Source organism: Metopolophium dirhodum, chromosome 6 (genome assembly GCF_019925205.1).
Source record: "Metopolophium dirhodum isolate CAU chromosome 6, ASM1992520v1, whole genome shotgun sequence".
In the NCBI taxonomy this organism is placed as follows: domain Eukaryota; kingdom Metazoa; phylum Arthropoda; class Insecta; order Hemiptera; family Aphididae; genus Metopolophium; species Metopolophium dirhodum.
The window spans coordinates 13100085-13116813 of record NC_083565.1 but is presented as its reverse complement, the minus strand read 5'-3'; the positions used below and the strand labels follow the sequence as shown (position 1 = coordinate 13116813).

Genomic DNA, 16729 nt, shown 5'->3' with positions numbered 1-16729 from the left:
GGCTGGACGGGTTAACTAATTATTTTAACAAAGTTAAGCGTTATTGTTGAAAAATTTGAAATTAATGGTTTGGGTGAGAATATAATAATTCTGAAGTTGTATTTATATAAGTGCATTCAACACTTCAACATAATAAAATAAAAATTATTAATAATAGGTATTTACAATTTTTTATTTTTATTTATAAAAACAATAATTATTTGTATAAGACAATATTATATATTTTATAATTATGTAGATCATACTAGGAAAACAATTAACTTAACAATACTATACAATTAATTGACTGATTAGTAATTGTATATCATGGAACAAAATTGAACTAGTCAAGTTAAAAATTACTTTAAAAAAAAGTAACTCTATGCAATTTAACAGTAACTTAACTTTTTAACTCATTAATGCCCAGCCTTGGTAATACCGTTTTAATAACATTATTAAAATGTATAACGACTTTACATTTACTATAGTCGGCTTTATGAACAATTTATTGATACTTGTTAATTCACTGGTAAATTCTACAACCACACCTTTGATAAATCTATAAATATTATTTAATACCTCTAGTCACAAAATAAAATGTTCTCTTGACTTAACACATTATTAGAAACTAGCACAAGCACTAGTATTGCTTGTTTATGCAAGTTATATACAGAGAGCAGCATAAGTCGGTTCCCGGTGTCTTATTAAATGCTGCTTATTATTATTATTATTATTATTGAGGAACTGACTTTTGCTAATTGCTATACCTTGTAGTAAAAGCATATATATTTATATTATTAGTATGCATTGATTTTTTTCAAAAAGTATAGAAGATAATGAAATTAACAAATACTTAAAAAGGAAAGTAAGTAACTAACTTTTTACTTTTTTTGATTACAATTTACAACAATTTGTCATCAACCAACTTTTTCTTATTATTTAGACTTTTACAATATACATATTATATCACTTAAGTAATTATTAATACAATGTCTATATTCATTATATATAACATTACATTATCTGAATGTATATTGATTTCAGCATATCATTTGTTTTCTCTCTCTGATCCACACACAATATAGCAAATTTGCATTCTATTGAACGGTAGAACCAAGATTGAGTTATTAGCTTAGGTATATAGCAGCATTTCCCAAAATGTGGTTAGAAGAGCCTTAGGAATCCTCAAAATTATCTGTAAATATATAAAAATGTAATTATTTGTTTTTGTTTTTTTTTGTTAAGGAGTCTGCAATCATTTTTCAATCTCTAAGGTATCCATCGGAGGAAAAGTAGTTGGAAACGCTGATTATAATGATTTGACAAATTTCCAAACTTAAAGTTTAAAAAAACTATCTGGTTTTGTATGCTTGAAATTTATATGATATTTAAATTTGTATGCATGCTGTAAAATATTAGTTAAAAAATGCCCAAATTTCACTTTAAAATTTAAATATTGTAAAAAACCAAGATATAAACACAGATAATGTTCTTTACTTTACGTTTGATAGTATGTCAAATCACTCTATATACTAAAATGACACAATGTCAGTTCTGCTGGATGCAAATTTGCTTAATTGTGCATGGGTTAGAGAGAGTAAGCAAATATTGCAACGACATCCTATTATTTATTTTAAAATATTTATTATGATCATTATAAATACTCACACTCAAAACACATCAACAGTTCGACCAATATTTCTAAAAATAAATAAAGATAAAACAAATTTGATTAGTAAATATAAATCTAAATCTAAAACAGCTTAATAATAATATATGATTGTAAATGTTGGATTGCATTATCAGTAAAATAAAAAAGGAAAATAATGACACTCACATAATAAAATTAGAAACAATAATTTAAGCATACAATTTAAATATAAATTACCCATTGAGTGTGTTATCTTGATGGATTTTTTCAGGAAAAAAATAGCTTACTTGTAGCTATAGATCATATTATTAAATAATCATCAATAAGGATTATGATAGTAATCGTAAAAGTAGTTGCTTATACATTAGATAGCACAAAATATGTGGTAGAAGATTATAAATAGCTAACACTTCACAGGTAGACAGTATTACCGAAGTGTCAAATTATATATAGAAACAGACCACAAAGTGGGATTAAGGAAAAAATTGATTTAGATAATTTAGTTTAAAAGTGAACAATAAACTTAATAATACAACTAAAAAAAAAACATACAAACATATTATTATTATTATTTAAATTTAATTTTATATTGAATGTAAATGTATTACTAGGATTATAATACAATTGAAAATGAAATAAAATATATTAATTATTTTATCATACTTTTACAATTATGAATACAAGGTGATTAGTTTTAAATTTTAACACAAAGCAGACTAGTCAAAAAGTAAAGAGTTTCAATTTAATTTTAGTGTTTTTAGTTGTAATACAATATTTAAATTTATTGTAATACAATAAAATAAATAATACATCAAATAAATAAAACACAGATTGTAGAAAGTAGTAATTATGTTTATTGGTAACTACCAGTTTTGATTAAAATTTAAAAGCTATCTTCAGATTTAAATTGTGTAATAATATGTTAAATACAAATATAATAATTTTTATCACAAAATAATTGAATAAAATTTTATTTCTTATACACAATTTGTATATGTTTTATATATTATTTTATTTTGTACCCTTTATTCTAAGAACCTTTTATGAATGTTTAATTTACTTTCTTTATAAGTGTAAAATCAATTTTTAAGATTCGTTATAATTGTTGTATAATTTTAAATAAAAAATAAATTAAATATTAGTTTAAGGCCATTAAAAGTTAAACACAAGAAGCAAGAATGGAAAATGTGATTTATCATTTTTAATATTCTTAAAACTATAGAGGTGTCTCTGACAAATTTTTTTAACCAGAATTATCTTGTGAAAAAATAACTTGAAAATTAATTTTAGTTGGGATGTAAACTTAACGGTAAGTTTATCAAGATAATCTTTACTATGCATTATTGATTATTTGTTATAACAATATAATTAATAATTTCAATAATTATTATGGTGCAACTGTAATTATAATATGTGTATGAGTGTGCACACATGGTACACATGTGTAATAAGTAATAATACAATATCACGATATAATTAATGTAATATAATGTGTAAAAACTAAAATTGCGACATAAATGACTATACTATTAGTTTGTTTTAGTTAAGTTGAACCACAATTTGTATTAGACACGTATAAATATAATTTCATGAACTAATTTTCTTAAATATTTTTATGACATTTTTGAAAAGATCACTCCAGACCAAAACGTGCATAGAAGCTCCACTAATTATGTTAACACATAGACCAAAAGAGTATTCATGTTAACAGTGAAAAACATTGATTTGTGGTTATTCACCATAATAGTACTTATTCAATATGATATCTACCATAATTTTAGATTTACTATCTGTGTGTAATATACATACAGAAACAATGAAAATGTTTTTCAACATTAAAAGAATAGTATAATATGGTGTGTATGGGAGAGGGGGAAATATGATAAAAAATGAAACAAAATTAAGATAATTAAAAATATCAAATGGACATTATTATTTAAAGACTTAAAATCTTTTTTCTCGTAATTTAGGCAATGACAAATAATACGATATATTGTTAAATAAAATAAATTATGCATTTACTTAATGATATTATACGTATCACAAAAAATATTGTAAAGTAAAATATAGCATACGGTTAGAACTGATGATTGTACATAGAATATACAATATAAAATACTAGATAGTATATGAAAGGAGTACTCCCTCAAACATATTCAAACAATTTAGCATTAAATTAACTTAATTATTTTAATAAATATATTAGGGGACAAATTTTTAATTTCATCCAAGACAAATTTCAAAATGCTAGTGATGACACTTTAGAAATAAAAAAATTAAAATATATGTTTATATGTATTCTGTTTAACTAAGTTATAAGAATTAAGTTATACAAGTATTTCATAAATAATGAAGTTAATACTTCAAAAAATATTAATACCGATGAAGTAACTTTTTTTTTTTATAAATAATAAAAAGACAAGCTGAAACATAAATATGTTATTTCATCACTACATGAAGTAGTAAAAACGAGTTATTATCTTATTAATATTTGAAAACCCGTAAGTACATTATGTAATTACAAAAATATAATATCAACAAATGTAAGCAGAGTAGATTTTATTTATTGGATTTCATACTAATTTTTTAAAAATTAAGAAATAAATAAATAAAATAAGGAATACAAGTTATATTATCAATAAGATCTACAAAAATATAATGTAAGAACTAAAGATATAGGCTATAAGTAGTGATTGGAAACAATTTAAACTAAAAAGTGAAATATTATAAATTGGACACAATAAAATATATTAAATAAAAATGATAGACTAAAACCTTAAAATGCAATAATTCCACCCATGAAAGAGATTTGTAACTATAATGTTTGAAGTTTAACCATAAAGAAAATCAAACATGTTAAATTTTTTAAAAACAAAAGAATGTTTTTTTAGAATTTTCTTCAGACTTTCATAAATTAGAAGTTTTCTTAATGATAGTTAAATAAATTATAAAATAATAAAAAACTACTTAAAAATAAAGAATTGAAGATGGGTAGGACCAAACATTAATATGAATATTGGCGGATTTGGGATCAATTAGCATTTAGTAAGGAGCAAACTTGGTCCTGTCCGCTTTGGTTTTTTCGCCTGAAGGACTGCGGTTTCTCTGGAAATAATTTTTCGGGCGATGGACACCCGTGGTCTGTATCGGAGGGGATTGATTGGCGCCAGATAAGGCTCCCAAGAGGTCGGTTAGGCCGCCAAGAGCAGATAAGCTGGATAGGGCATTAATGGCACCCGGCTTGGCAAATAGTTGAGCCAATGGGATGGCGGACGACAAAGGAGATGCGGCCACTGTTGGAGGAGTGGGCAAGGTTGAGCTGGACCCATCGTCAGGACTAGAGGATGAGTTTGCCCCCTCAAGATTGGCTTTCTGCAGTTCCACGCTAGAGAAGAAATTGGGATTAGTGATAAAAAAGGACATATAATACAATACGAGGGATTTAATGATAACACTAGGATTCTCAACTATGATCCCATGAATATTGTCTTAAACATAACAATAAAGTTGTACCTCATTTCAATTAAGTACTTGGCAACTGAAATAGAATCTTTGTTTCCTGTAATTGTTATATGTCGATCTTCATTTTCACCATTTTCATGAGTTCCTTCACCTTTAGCTATATGCACTAAAGCACCACTTATTTGTCTATATAAAATACATACACAAAATATATTTACTATTTATTATTTAAAAAAAAAATAAATCAATTAATTTCAAATGTTACCATTAATATGATCAATACACGTAATCTAAACTCTAGATAAAGAGTATCTATTTATTAAAACTATTTATTCTAGTTGTTAGTATAAAGATTTATTTTAAAATTGATTGTCTATTAAATTAAGAAAAAATATAGTTTGATTTTCTAATTTTAAGCTTTAATGAATACTGAGTAAGAATTTGAAATGAAAATTTACAGAACAAATAATTTCATAATAGAAATATTAACTTATGAAAGTTAAAGTGTTGACAATTATAATCACAGTAAAAATGTATTATAACCAGAATGATTAGTGTTATATATTTTTATATATATATAAATAAAATATACAATATACAAACTAATCATTTTAAGAAAAAAAAATGTATCTAAAACATCTTTAAAGATGTTTAGTGTCATCATAAACTTATAGTGAGTAATAAAAAAAAATTGAAAAAAAATTTTTTTACATTGAGTAGGATACTATGTTTGGTACAACTTACCGTATTTCTGCGATTTTACTTCCTCTTCTTCCAATGACACACCCAATTAAATCATTAGGAACAGTCATAGATATTGTCTCAGTGTTTGAATTAGAATTTTGATTTTTATGTTCCCCACCACCATTTCGGTTTTGACGATTACCTGTTCTCAACTGACTTCCAGCCAATGCAGCTAAGGCTAAACATATAATTTTATTTTATAAAAAAATCATACAAAAGGTAAACTGGTTAATCACATTGATATTTACATCCGTCTACTTTACTATTTATAATTAAATTTAAAAACTCAGAACGTATCATTATTGATTAGTTCAAACACGCACACAAATGATTTTCAAGTACGCATCTATAAGCTATTCGAAATATGCAAATTGTATTAACTAAAAATTAATTAAGATAAACCCTCATATCCGTAAATTATTTGTGTTTCCAATGAAAAAAAGAAGTGTAAAAGATATAGGCTAGTCATAGATATTGTCCTAAAGTTTTTTAGATTCTGAGCGATGAATGTATTGATTTTACAATGTGTGTTTTTTTGTATTTGTCATCACGGTTTGGGACAGTAAAACTGCTTCGATTTTCTTCAACAATATCTTGTTCAATGGGAAAGTGAATCTAGTTGGTGCATTCAGGTCAAATTTTAAAATTCTCAATAGTTTTCAAAAGCGCCGGGAAAAACAGGGATTGCACACAAATTGCTTGAAATACTTATCATTATAAAACCGAGCTTTGTCACTACTGTTCAAATTTTAAAAACATATTAATACATACCAGCTGGATTGATACCTCCAGTTGATGCAGTTCCTAACCCAAGAGCTGCAAGACTGGCCAAAGGATTAGTGCGTTGTCTTCCAAACTAAAATGATGTTAAAATAGGTACAAAATGAGCATTATTAATAAATCTTAATTAGTAATAAGAAACTTACATCATTACCAACTGCACTGCTAGCAAATCCTGAAGTTTTACTACGAGGATCATAAGGGATTGTTGCACTACGTGGAGGCGACTAAAAATTTATAAATTATATTAGATATTTAATATTATCTTAGGACTTAAAATATACAATAATTTCAGTAACTAAAATATACTGAAAATCGAGTGAACTAACGCAAAAAAAAAACAATGTGAAAACCAATATTATAATACCTACATTAGTCTCAATAACTAGTCAAGGAGAATAAAAACAAATTCAACTTCAATATTTTTTAAGTTATATACCTCAAGGCTTAAATACAACTTATAAACACTTGGGAAAGCTAATAAATAAAAGTTTGAGTTAAAAGGCCTTGCTACTGACGTCAATTTTAGCTCAAAAGACCTTGAGATTTTTACAAAATTCAAGTAAGTTTACGTTATAAGATTTTGATTCTGAAAAGAATTTGAACTCAACAGAAAATTGGCAATAGATTTTAAGGAGCACTTAGTAAAAATTAAATCTTATATTATGGTGATTGAAAATTGAAAATATAAATGGAGTATTTCGTACAATAAACAGACATTTTTCAGAATTAAAACCAGACAACATTAATTAAGTTTAATTTTTTCAAAACAATAAGTAATTGTAAAATTTATTATGTTATCGATTTATTGACATGTTCATGCACATAAAAGATTGGTACCCCTATTGAATTTCACTCATACTAATAATCATTTACAACTAACACATAGATCCAGTGAGGCTAAGGTGGGATTAGAAATATCCTAAATGATGTCCCTTAAGAAGTTTTTGAGTGATTGTGACTAATTTCCAGAATATAATTATGTCTTCACATTTTTATTATTACTATTTTGTAAAACAAAAATATGGCTAACTCTCTAAACACCAACAGAACTTAAGTTTATGTCAAATTATTAATTTATGACTCATATATAGTTAAGTTTCTTTGAGCCTCGGACAGTTTTCTTACTCGTCTAACTACTAGAAATAACACTGATTCAAAACCAAAAACATTTCAATCATTGTCTAATAAATTTAAATACCTTAACATTATTAATATTTATAGATCATTTTATCTCGCGTGTCCACCAGAATACCATATTTCAACTATATAATTTACTTAATGCTGTAAATAAATATTCTATTTTTCCTTACATCTAATAGTACATTGCACACTTGATAAACACATTGAGATATTGTTCCCGTAGTACCAGTGATTGAAACTAGACGTTCAGTTGAATTGGGTAACATGTCTGATGCTACTTGTATGGCAGCTCCACTTGATTCTCTAATTTCTTTTATTTTACATCCACCTTTACCAATTATGAAACCACATTGAGATGCTGGTACAATTAGCTTAAAAGTCAAAGGTGCTTTTGGGCCATTCCAATCGCCATTTTGTCTCTCAAAAAACTAAAAAAAAGTTAAAAATGTAATTTTAAATTTAGATTTACATAAAAGTTCTTACTTCTTCGACTTTTAGTCCAATAAGTTCAGTAGCTTTACAAATTGCATTTGTAGTTCCAGTAATAGTCACAATACGTTCTGGAGTTGAACCATCAGAGATTAAAACTCTAGCACCAGACTAAAAAAGTATTAAATTATTTTAAAATATAAATAGGCTGAACAATTGTTTAACTATTTACCTGGTCTCTTATATTTTTGACAGTTTCACCTCCTTTACCAATCACATTTCCTACTTCCTAAAGTTAAAAAAAGAAATGTATTTTATCATAAAAATGAATATAGTACGTACATATAATATAAAACAAAGTGCACACATTTAGTTTACAATTTGCAAACTACATTTTAAAAATACACTACATTATTCTTATAATTAAGCTAATGAATTGTTTTTTGTTTTCAATGTTTTAGGCAAGTACAATTATTAAAAAAAAATAATATAAATATTTTATAAGTCCATCAATGTTGCTTTTTGTTTGTGTTTAACATACTAGTAATAACATATTAAAAGAAAAAAATTAAAAATGAATAAAAAGCTTGAATAAATAAATCATAATCACTTATTAATCCAAGATTATTCTTAAGATCATACTATATAATACACATGTATGAGTAGTTTCTACACATATAACATTTCGGTTCTGAAAGTTTTGTTCAATGGGTAATAGGTTAGGTAGCTTTATTAAACACATTAAACATTTATCAATATTATCAAACCTATGACAATAACAACAGGCTGTGCTCTCTCGGTAGTCATATCCAATATCATACTTTTATGGTATTATTAAATATTCTATCATCTTCTGAATATTGAGAAAATGAGACGAGAGTATAGATAATGTTATTGTCTTCAAGTTTAATAATGGATTACCTTACTTAATATTAAAAAAATAACTATTGAAAATAATCATACAGTCAACAAATGCATGTTTAAGCGTGCTCTTAAATAACACAATATACAAATAAAAAAATATACAACATACTCTGCCATGAAATAGAATCCGTATGGTCAAATTGACATCGTTGTAATCATTGAAACTAGATCCATTGGAACTTTGCTGTACGTTTTCCATTTTCACCTAAACAGAAATCGTCAAGAATTTATTATGTAATATTTACCTAATTAATAACGGAAAAAATAAAAGATTTAACCGCCAGGTCTAGACACTATAGCATCAACTAATTGTATGGCGTACCTAGGTACTACCTGGCAGCAATGCAGTATGCGAATTGAACACACGACGTACCTAAGGGCTACGATCGCTGCAAAAGTGCAAATTGAAGTTTGGTATCATTAATTACTTGAGTATATTTCTTGAGTAAAATAATTTGACATTTATTATTTTTGATGATTATAATATATTATTAATATTATATTGTGATATAATGATATTTTGATTTTTGATAGACCATGAATTAAGATATTATTATTCGTGTGATAGACGCAAGAAATAACGCAGTGTTACCGTTTATAAAAAAAAATAATACTCTCCTCAGCCCCTCCCACAAACAATAGTATAAAAAAGTAAAAACTACCCATATAGTACATATTATCATTCATAAGTGATAGTGATAAACGAATAAACGATTGTTGTTGTAGTACGGCGTCATGGCATGGCTACATAATAATATTATTATAAATAATAAAAATAAAAATATATAATATTAATATTTAATTATAAAATTAAAAAAAAAAAAAAAAATGGGTAGCAAATGTATAAATTATGCACCTACGCAGTACACTAGACACTAGTTCATCGACTAATCAACAATATAATGGTTCTCATCAGGAAACTGAATAAACCACTATGATCACGGCCTCACCAGAAATATTAAAATAGAAATCGCTTATTGATATTATTGGACTAGTTCAGCGTAGGTTTGAAACTTTGAACTCGCTGCGGTCACTGGGTCACTGCAGGATTACTTACACCACAGAACAATACATAATACATACGCATATTATAGAATATATACTTAGAGTAGGTATAATATAAATCAATTTAGTTATCTATTTCCGGGCGGGATTTTTGAATCCTCATAAATCACAACCGCAAGTTAGAAAGTTGATGCGAAAACGAATTTCGTTCATAGACCATGGTTGATACTTGATAGTTTGATACATTATACAGGATGTCTTTAAAACCATCGAAATGTCTAATAGTAAAATGCTACATAACTAATAACTATACCTTCATATTATTTCCACTTTCCAGTCCTGGCGACTGGTTAAATAGTAAATAAATCCGAGATAATTGGGCAATGGGCACAGTATTATAATAGAACGAAACGATTTGTTATCAATCATTATTGTAAGTAAAATTATTTACCTGAAATATAACTTACTCGTGAAGTCGTTGGAGGTGTTCACTTACTGGAATTTCTGTCAAATAGACGAGGCGCCGATGTGATGGAATATGGTCTATTTACACAACTTTAAGAATACCGATTCTATTCAAATATCGTACATTGATGGTCGGAGACGATGATGGCGGCCATACAATAGGTAGGGTGTATATTAAACTGGTATAATATAATTAATGATTTGTAATTATTATTTATAATTACGAAGCTGTCTGAACTCTGAAGTCTGAACTCAGAATTGGACGCATACTGCATTGAAAAACGATTATAGTGGATATTGTGATTACTGATTAGTGATAAGTGATAACGTTGTGTTTGGAACATGATAACACAGAATATAACAATCAGAATGGACACTGATAACATTTTACACAGACAGCATAGGACATTAGGACAACTTACGGCTTGAGTCATAGACCTCATAAACGTAGCACGGTGTTAGACCCCGTGGGTAAAGTAGACAACGCTTTCATATTTGTCCTAGTCTTTATCGTTGTATCTAGGCAGAAGAATCGTAACATAGGTGCGTTACCCTGGCACCCCAAGGTAAAATTTTCGACTTGAAAACTGTTGGGTATTATGTTATTTGTTATGTAACAATTTGTAACCACAAAAAAAAATTTTGTAATCACACCGGTACCCCCGAAAAACCACTTTACAAGTTCCGGGTGCCAGGGTAACGTTACCCCGGCACCCCGTACAACAAAAAATGAAAATTTCGACTTGAAAACTGTTGGGTATTATGTTATTTGTTATGTAACAATTTGTAACCACAAAAAAAAATTTTGTAATCACACCGGTACCCCCGAAAAACCACTTTACAAGTTCCGGGTGCCAGGGTAACGTTACCCCGGCACCCCGTACAACAAAAAATGAAAATTTCGACTTGAAAACTGTTGGGCATTATGTTATTTACTATGTAACAATTTGTAACCACATCGGTGCTTCGGAACTACTGTCTTTTTACATTCATTATTTAGTTCGTATTTAAATTAATTGAAAATTGTATGTTTGAATTATATGCTTACCTGAGTCTCAGAAGTTGAATAGGATTTTTTTTCTAAATTAAGATTTTAGAACCAAACTCAATATCTTATGTCCAGTTCAGTTGACAATTTGAACCATTCATTTTAAATTCAAAAAAAAAGTTTTCCATCTATGTTTGTGGTCCCTAAATATTGATTTCTTCCTTTTATATATATTATATGTATTTAGTGTTTTTCAATATTTTGGAAGACATTTATATAGATGTGCTTACATTTCAATTTTCAAGTATCTAGAGTTTAGACCATTGTTTTTGAAGTTATGAATGAATAATTAAAATAGTTTTCATGTTTGGACAAATTTTGAATACAATTTTACACTTAGGTTGTACAAAACTCTAAGTTAAAAAAAAATTGTATCCAATTTTCGATGGATTTCCCAAATTGTTGACAAACTATTGATTATTGCTGAAATAGCCTCATTTTACTACCAATTGAGAAATATGAGGTGATATATTTAGATCTAAAGAGAAGTTTCGATTAATACAATTAATTACAGCAATATAAATGTATACTAAAAATATATACTTAGTAGTATGAACTGACAGACTATCGTTTTAATTTATATTGATTTACCTGTAATTTTATTTATTTAATTTTAGTATACTTTTATATTATTTACATTGAATACAATTTTTATAGTTAAATAAGTTAAACTTATACTTTACTAATTCACTCTAATTTTCAGTAAAGTGTTCTTTAGCATTATTTTTAATTAATTGCTAATAATTGTAGTAAGATAACTATGTTTTTTTTTATTTTACATAAATGTCACATGCCTGTTGAGCACCTCACGTATTAATTGGAAACGGAATATATTTAAATAAAAATTAATTCGAAATGTTGACGTTTTATATTTACAATTTATTTTGAATACAATAGCATTTCAATATTTTCCTTCTTTTTTGTATTTAATGATATGCCATCTCTGAGATCATCATACACTTCCCATTGGTCATTTGATCTGTATGCAAACGCTTTATAGTGTCCTGTGGTCACTCTTAATCCCCACCGGTCTTGTCCACAAAACCCTATAGCTCCTCTCAAAAAATAAATATCATTAATTTTTATTGTTTTTGGAATATCATCTAAATACAAATGGACTTCTCCTGCATAATTGTTTTGGATTGCTCCTATATCACTCAGATTGGATATGCTTATTGATGCTTCTAGATCTGAGAATATAGAACAATGTATAAGAATTAAAATGATTAAAAAACATAAATTTATTGATTTTCTTTATCTTTATTTAAAAATGTATAAAGTACCTGTAGGTAATGATAGTAGTTCTATCAACAAATGGTTTTTTATGCTGGCAGTTATAACTCTCTCACTTTTGCAGCTTTTACACTCAATAAATTTCTTATCTAAGAAGTTGTTAATATTTTCTTGAATGTTTATTTTCCCCTCATAAGCAGTCAATGATATTACTTCATATCTATTGTCTAAAGAAAATTCTGGACAGAAAAGATCGGGTTAGGTTAGGTTCGGAACACTGGTTAACTTGTATGTATGATGGCATACCTTTTAACAGCTTATTGGCTGTTGATGAAATTGTATCCATTGCATCCATTAATTTAATATTGCCGAGGTAATCTTATATGAGTACCTCCTAATTAATTATGACCATTTTCATTTGACCATCAAATATAGCTTGCTCTCCAATTATGAAGCCATGTCCGATATCGTATAGTATATAAAATACTAATCATACATATTGTACATCGAGTTTTTCGGGGGTACCGGTGTGATTACAAAATTTTTTTTTGTGGTTACAAATTGTTACATAATAAATAACATAATCCCCAACAGTTTTCAAGTCGAAATTTTCATTTTTTGTTGTACGGGGCGCCGGGGTAACGTTACCCTGGCACCCGGAACTTGTAAAGTGGTTTTTCGGGGGTACCGGTGTGATTACAAAATTTTTTTTTGTGGTTACAAATTGTTACATAATAAATAACATAATACCCAACAGTTTTCAAGTCGAAATTTTCATTTTTTGTTGCACGGGGCGCCGGGGTAACGTTACCCTGGCACCCGGAACTTGTAAAGTGGTTTTTCGGGGGTACCGGTGTGATTGCAAAATTTTTTTTTGTGGTTACAAATTGTTACATAACAAATAACATAATACCCAACAGTTTTCAAGTCGAAATTTTCATTTTTTGTTGTACGGGGTGCCGGGGTAACGTTACCCTGGCACCCGGAACTTGTAAAGTGGTTTTTCGGGGGTACCGGTGTGATTACAAAATTTTTTTTTGTGGTTACAAATTGTTACATAATAAATAACATAATACCCAACAGTTTTCAAGTCGAAATTTTCATTTTTTGTTGTACGGGGTGCCGGGGTAACGTTACCCTGGCACCCGGAACTTGTAAAGTGGTTTTTCGGGGGTACCGGTGTGATTACAAAATTTTTTTTTGTGGTTACAAATTGTTACATAACAAATAACATAATACCCAACAGTTTTCAAGTCGAAAATTTGACCTTGGGGTGCCAGGGTAACGCACCTTCGTAACATAAAGCTCGAAACTCAGGTGACTGGTACTTAAACATTTGTTCCACCAGAAAAAGTACTAAAAACGTTTGATACTATATTAGAACAAGTACTAGACGACTGGTTAGGTTAGGTTGTGTTAGGTTATGCCAATTGCAGAATATTTTGGAAAAAATATTTTTTTATAAATTAATATACTAGCAGTAAAAGTAAAAATACATTTACAGATACACATTTTATAAAATAACATTTTTGATTTTAATTTAAATAAAACATGAAAAACTTTAAGAGATTTAATGGTATTATTATTAGTACTTACATATTATATATTAGAGCAGAAAAATTGATGTTTTAGCAACAAATATTTAGGTACAAATTCCAAACACGTTGATACGTGATCGGTACAAATTAAAGTACAATTAATGAAAAAAAAAATATATGTTTATAAAATGTATTATTTATTTATGGTAGTACTGGGGTAACATTACCCTGGTCCCTGGCATCCAAGCAGAAAATATGATTTTTTTTGGGGAAAAATTTAAGTACAAATTCTGAAAATGGTTGTAGTATAATCGGTACAAATCATAGTACAATTAATGAAAAAAAAAATGTTTGATAAATGTATTATTTAGTTATACTAGACCTGGAGTGATGGATTTAGAAATACCAGCCGGAAAATTGAATTTTTTGCGGGTAATACCTATTTGGGTACAAATTATGAGTATGGTTGTACTAATCAGTACATATCATAGTACAATTAATAAAAAAAAAGTTTATAAAATGCATTATTTAGTTATGGTGGTGCTGGGGTAACGTTACCCTGGCACCCAAGCAGAAAATTTGATTTTTCTCGGGAAAATATTTAGGTACAAATTCTGAAAATGGTTGTACTAATCTGCAATAATGTAATAATATGCAATAATAGTATCTAGGTAATACCTATTTGATTACAAACTTTTTCATTTAATAGATATGTATATATATTGTCCTAACTAAGTATCGTTTATGATGTGATTTAATCTTCATACTCGGTAATACTTGGCGATTGATGTTTGCTTATTGGCATATGTGCGTTAGTGTAACTCTTTAAAAATAAAAATATAAAGTGAATTAGGTATACTTTTAAGTGAAAATAATTATAAGAACAATAAATACCGCATAAGCTAAACTATGTAATAATTGAGCATTGCTTTGTCCAGTTTGTTCTACCATTTTGTACAAAAATCCATCTTTATTTTTCAATAAATTATATGGATGATCAAATTCAACTACTGTACCAGCGTCAATTACAAGTATCTTGTCAGAATCCACCACTGTGTTCAAACGATGTGCAATTGTTAATACTGTACACTTACTAAATTTATTTCTAATAGTGTTTTGAATTAAAGAATCAGTTCTGAAATGTAGAAATTAAGAACATAAATATAACTTTGGTATTTGTAAATAACGTACAACTAATATTTAAAAATTTAAATTATTTACTGTGGATCAACGTTTGCAGTGGCTTCGTCTAACACGAGAATTTTGTTATTTCGTATAATTGCTCTAGCCAAACATACTAATTGTCTTTGACCAACACTGAAATTAGATCCACCTTCGTACATTTTAGAGTTCAGACCATCGGACAAATCATCTACAACGTCTTTGAGTTCCACCTAATAATATTATTTAAGAAGGTATATAAATTAATGGAATAAAATACAAATTTTACTTCATCTAAAGCTTTCCAAAGGACATGATCTGGGTATTCATCAAATGGATCCAAATTGTTTCTCATTGTTCCTGTAAACAAAACTGGTTCTTGAGGTATGATGGAAATTTTGGATCGCAAATCGTGTAATCCCAATTCGTGTATTTCCATACCATCGATAATTATGTTACCCTCGTTAAAAGCTAATCTAAACAATGCTGCAATCAAAGATGATTTTCCTGCACCAGTTCTTCCAACGATACCAACCTAATGAAACACAACAACTTATATTTACTCAATATATTAATAATATTATATAATATATTTATATATATTAAGACGAGATAAACAATATACTCTTATATACTGTAACGGAGCAGTCTTCATCACATAAAACGGTCCTTTTCAGGACCACCAATCACAACATAGTACGTACAAAAGGACACGGTCGTAGGGATTTAACGGTGAATTTGAAACCCTTCTAGTCACTTAACATATTCCAACAAGTACGGCTATGGATAGGGGAGACCATGACGAAATCAACGACACCCGTCCCATAACCATAACTCCAAGACTGCGCAAATAGTGAGGTAAACCGTACCAACGGTGTAAGCACGGACACGCACGGCGGGCACACCCGTGGTTTACGATTCGGTACGGGACACCATAATATATAAGCCGGTCACATCTACGGAGCAACGTCATATCACATCATTAGTTCACGTTCAGTTCACATCCGAGCAAGACGTCCTCTGCCAACTACTCTACAGCCAGCCGTTCTCAACGCTTCAACAGGGCAACAGCGCCCACGGTTCACACCACGAACCTTCAACCACAAAACAGCCGTTCTTACTGCTTCAACAGGGCTCCAGCGCCCACGGTTCACACCACGAACCTTC

General features: G+C 28.5%; 3 protein-coding genes across 10 annotated transcripts in view; all 3 read right to left on the bottom strand.

Annotated features, from left to right (window-relative positions):
- Positions 1-889: 889 nt before the first annotated feature.
- Positions 890-10872, bottom strand: LOC132946861 (poly(rC)-binding protein 3-like). Of its 6 annotated transcripts, XR_009664783.1 has the most exons (12): positions 9486-9649; positions 9222-9317; positions 8421-8477; positions 8243-8359; positions 7930-8187; positions 6763-6843; positions 6608-6692; positions 5837-6014; positions 5144-5278; positions 1868-5015; positions 1648-1680; positions 890-1174 (listed from the first exon to the last, which is right to left on the bottom strand). XR_009664783.1 is itself a non-coding variant. In XM_061016967.1 (11 exons), exons 2-10 carry the CDS (start codon positions 9309-9311, stop codon positions 1650-1652), a joined length of 1032 nt encoding a protein of 343 aa, XP_060872950.1. In that variant the 5' UTR covers positions 9312-9317; positions 9486-9654; the 3' UTR covers positions 890-1174; positions 1648-1649. The 6 variants fall into 6 exon arrangements, 5 of the variants coding, with proteins under 5 accessions (XP_060872950.1, XP_060872949.1, XP_060872946.1 ...); XM_061016967.1 differs by lacking the exon at positions 1868-5015 and having other exon boundaries at positions 9486-9654; XM_061016966.1 differs by lacking the exons at positions 890-1174; positions 1648-1680; positions 9486-9649 and adding an exon at positions 10569-10872 and having other exon boundaries at positions 4175-5015.
- A 739-nt stretch (positions 10873-11611) lies between these two features.
- Positions 11612-13584, bottom strand: LOC132947319 (uncharacterized). Its single transcript, XM_061017580.1, has 3 exons — positions 13170-13584; positions 12914-13102; positions 11612-12820 (listed from the first exon to the last, which is right to left on the bottom strand). The coding sequence occupies exons 1-3, from the start codon at positions 13216-13218 to the stop codon at positions 12510-12512; spliced, it is 549 nt and encodes a 182-aa protein (XP_060873563.1). The 5' UTR covers positions 13219-13584; the 3' UTR covers positions 11612-12509.
- Positions 13585-13984: 400 nt separating this feature from the next.
- The window catches only part of LOC132946859 (probable multidrug resistance-associated protein lethal(2)03659), a 32322-nt gene continuing 29577 nt past the window's right edge, over positions 13985-16729 (bottom strand). For 2 of the 3 annotated variants that reach the window (XM_061016958.1, XM_061016959.1), the window contains 4 exons: positions 15852-16097; positions 15623-15795; positions 15296-15536; positions 13985-15224 (listed from right to left, as the gene is read on the bottom strand). In XM_061016958.1, the coding sequence (XP_060872941.1) occupies positions 15156-15224; positions 15296-15536; positions 15623-15795; positions 15852-16097 (729 nt within the window). In that variant the 3' untranslated portion in view covers positions 13985-15155. The remainder of the gene's footprint in view (positions 15225-15295; positions 15537-15622; positions 15796-15851; positions 16098-16729) is intronic. The other variant, XM_061016960.1, reaches the window with a different exon arrangement.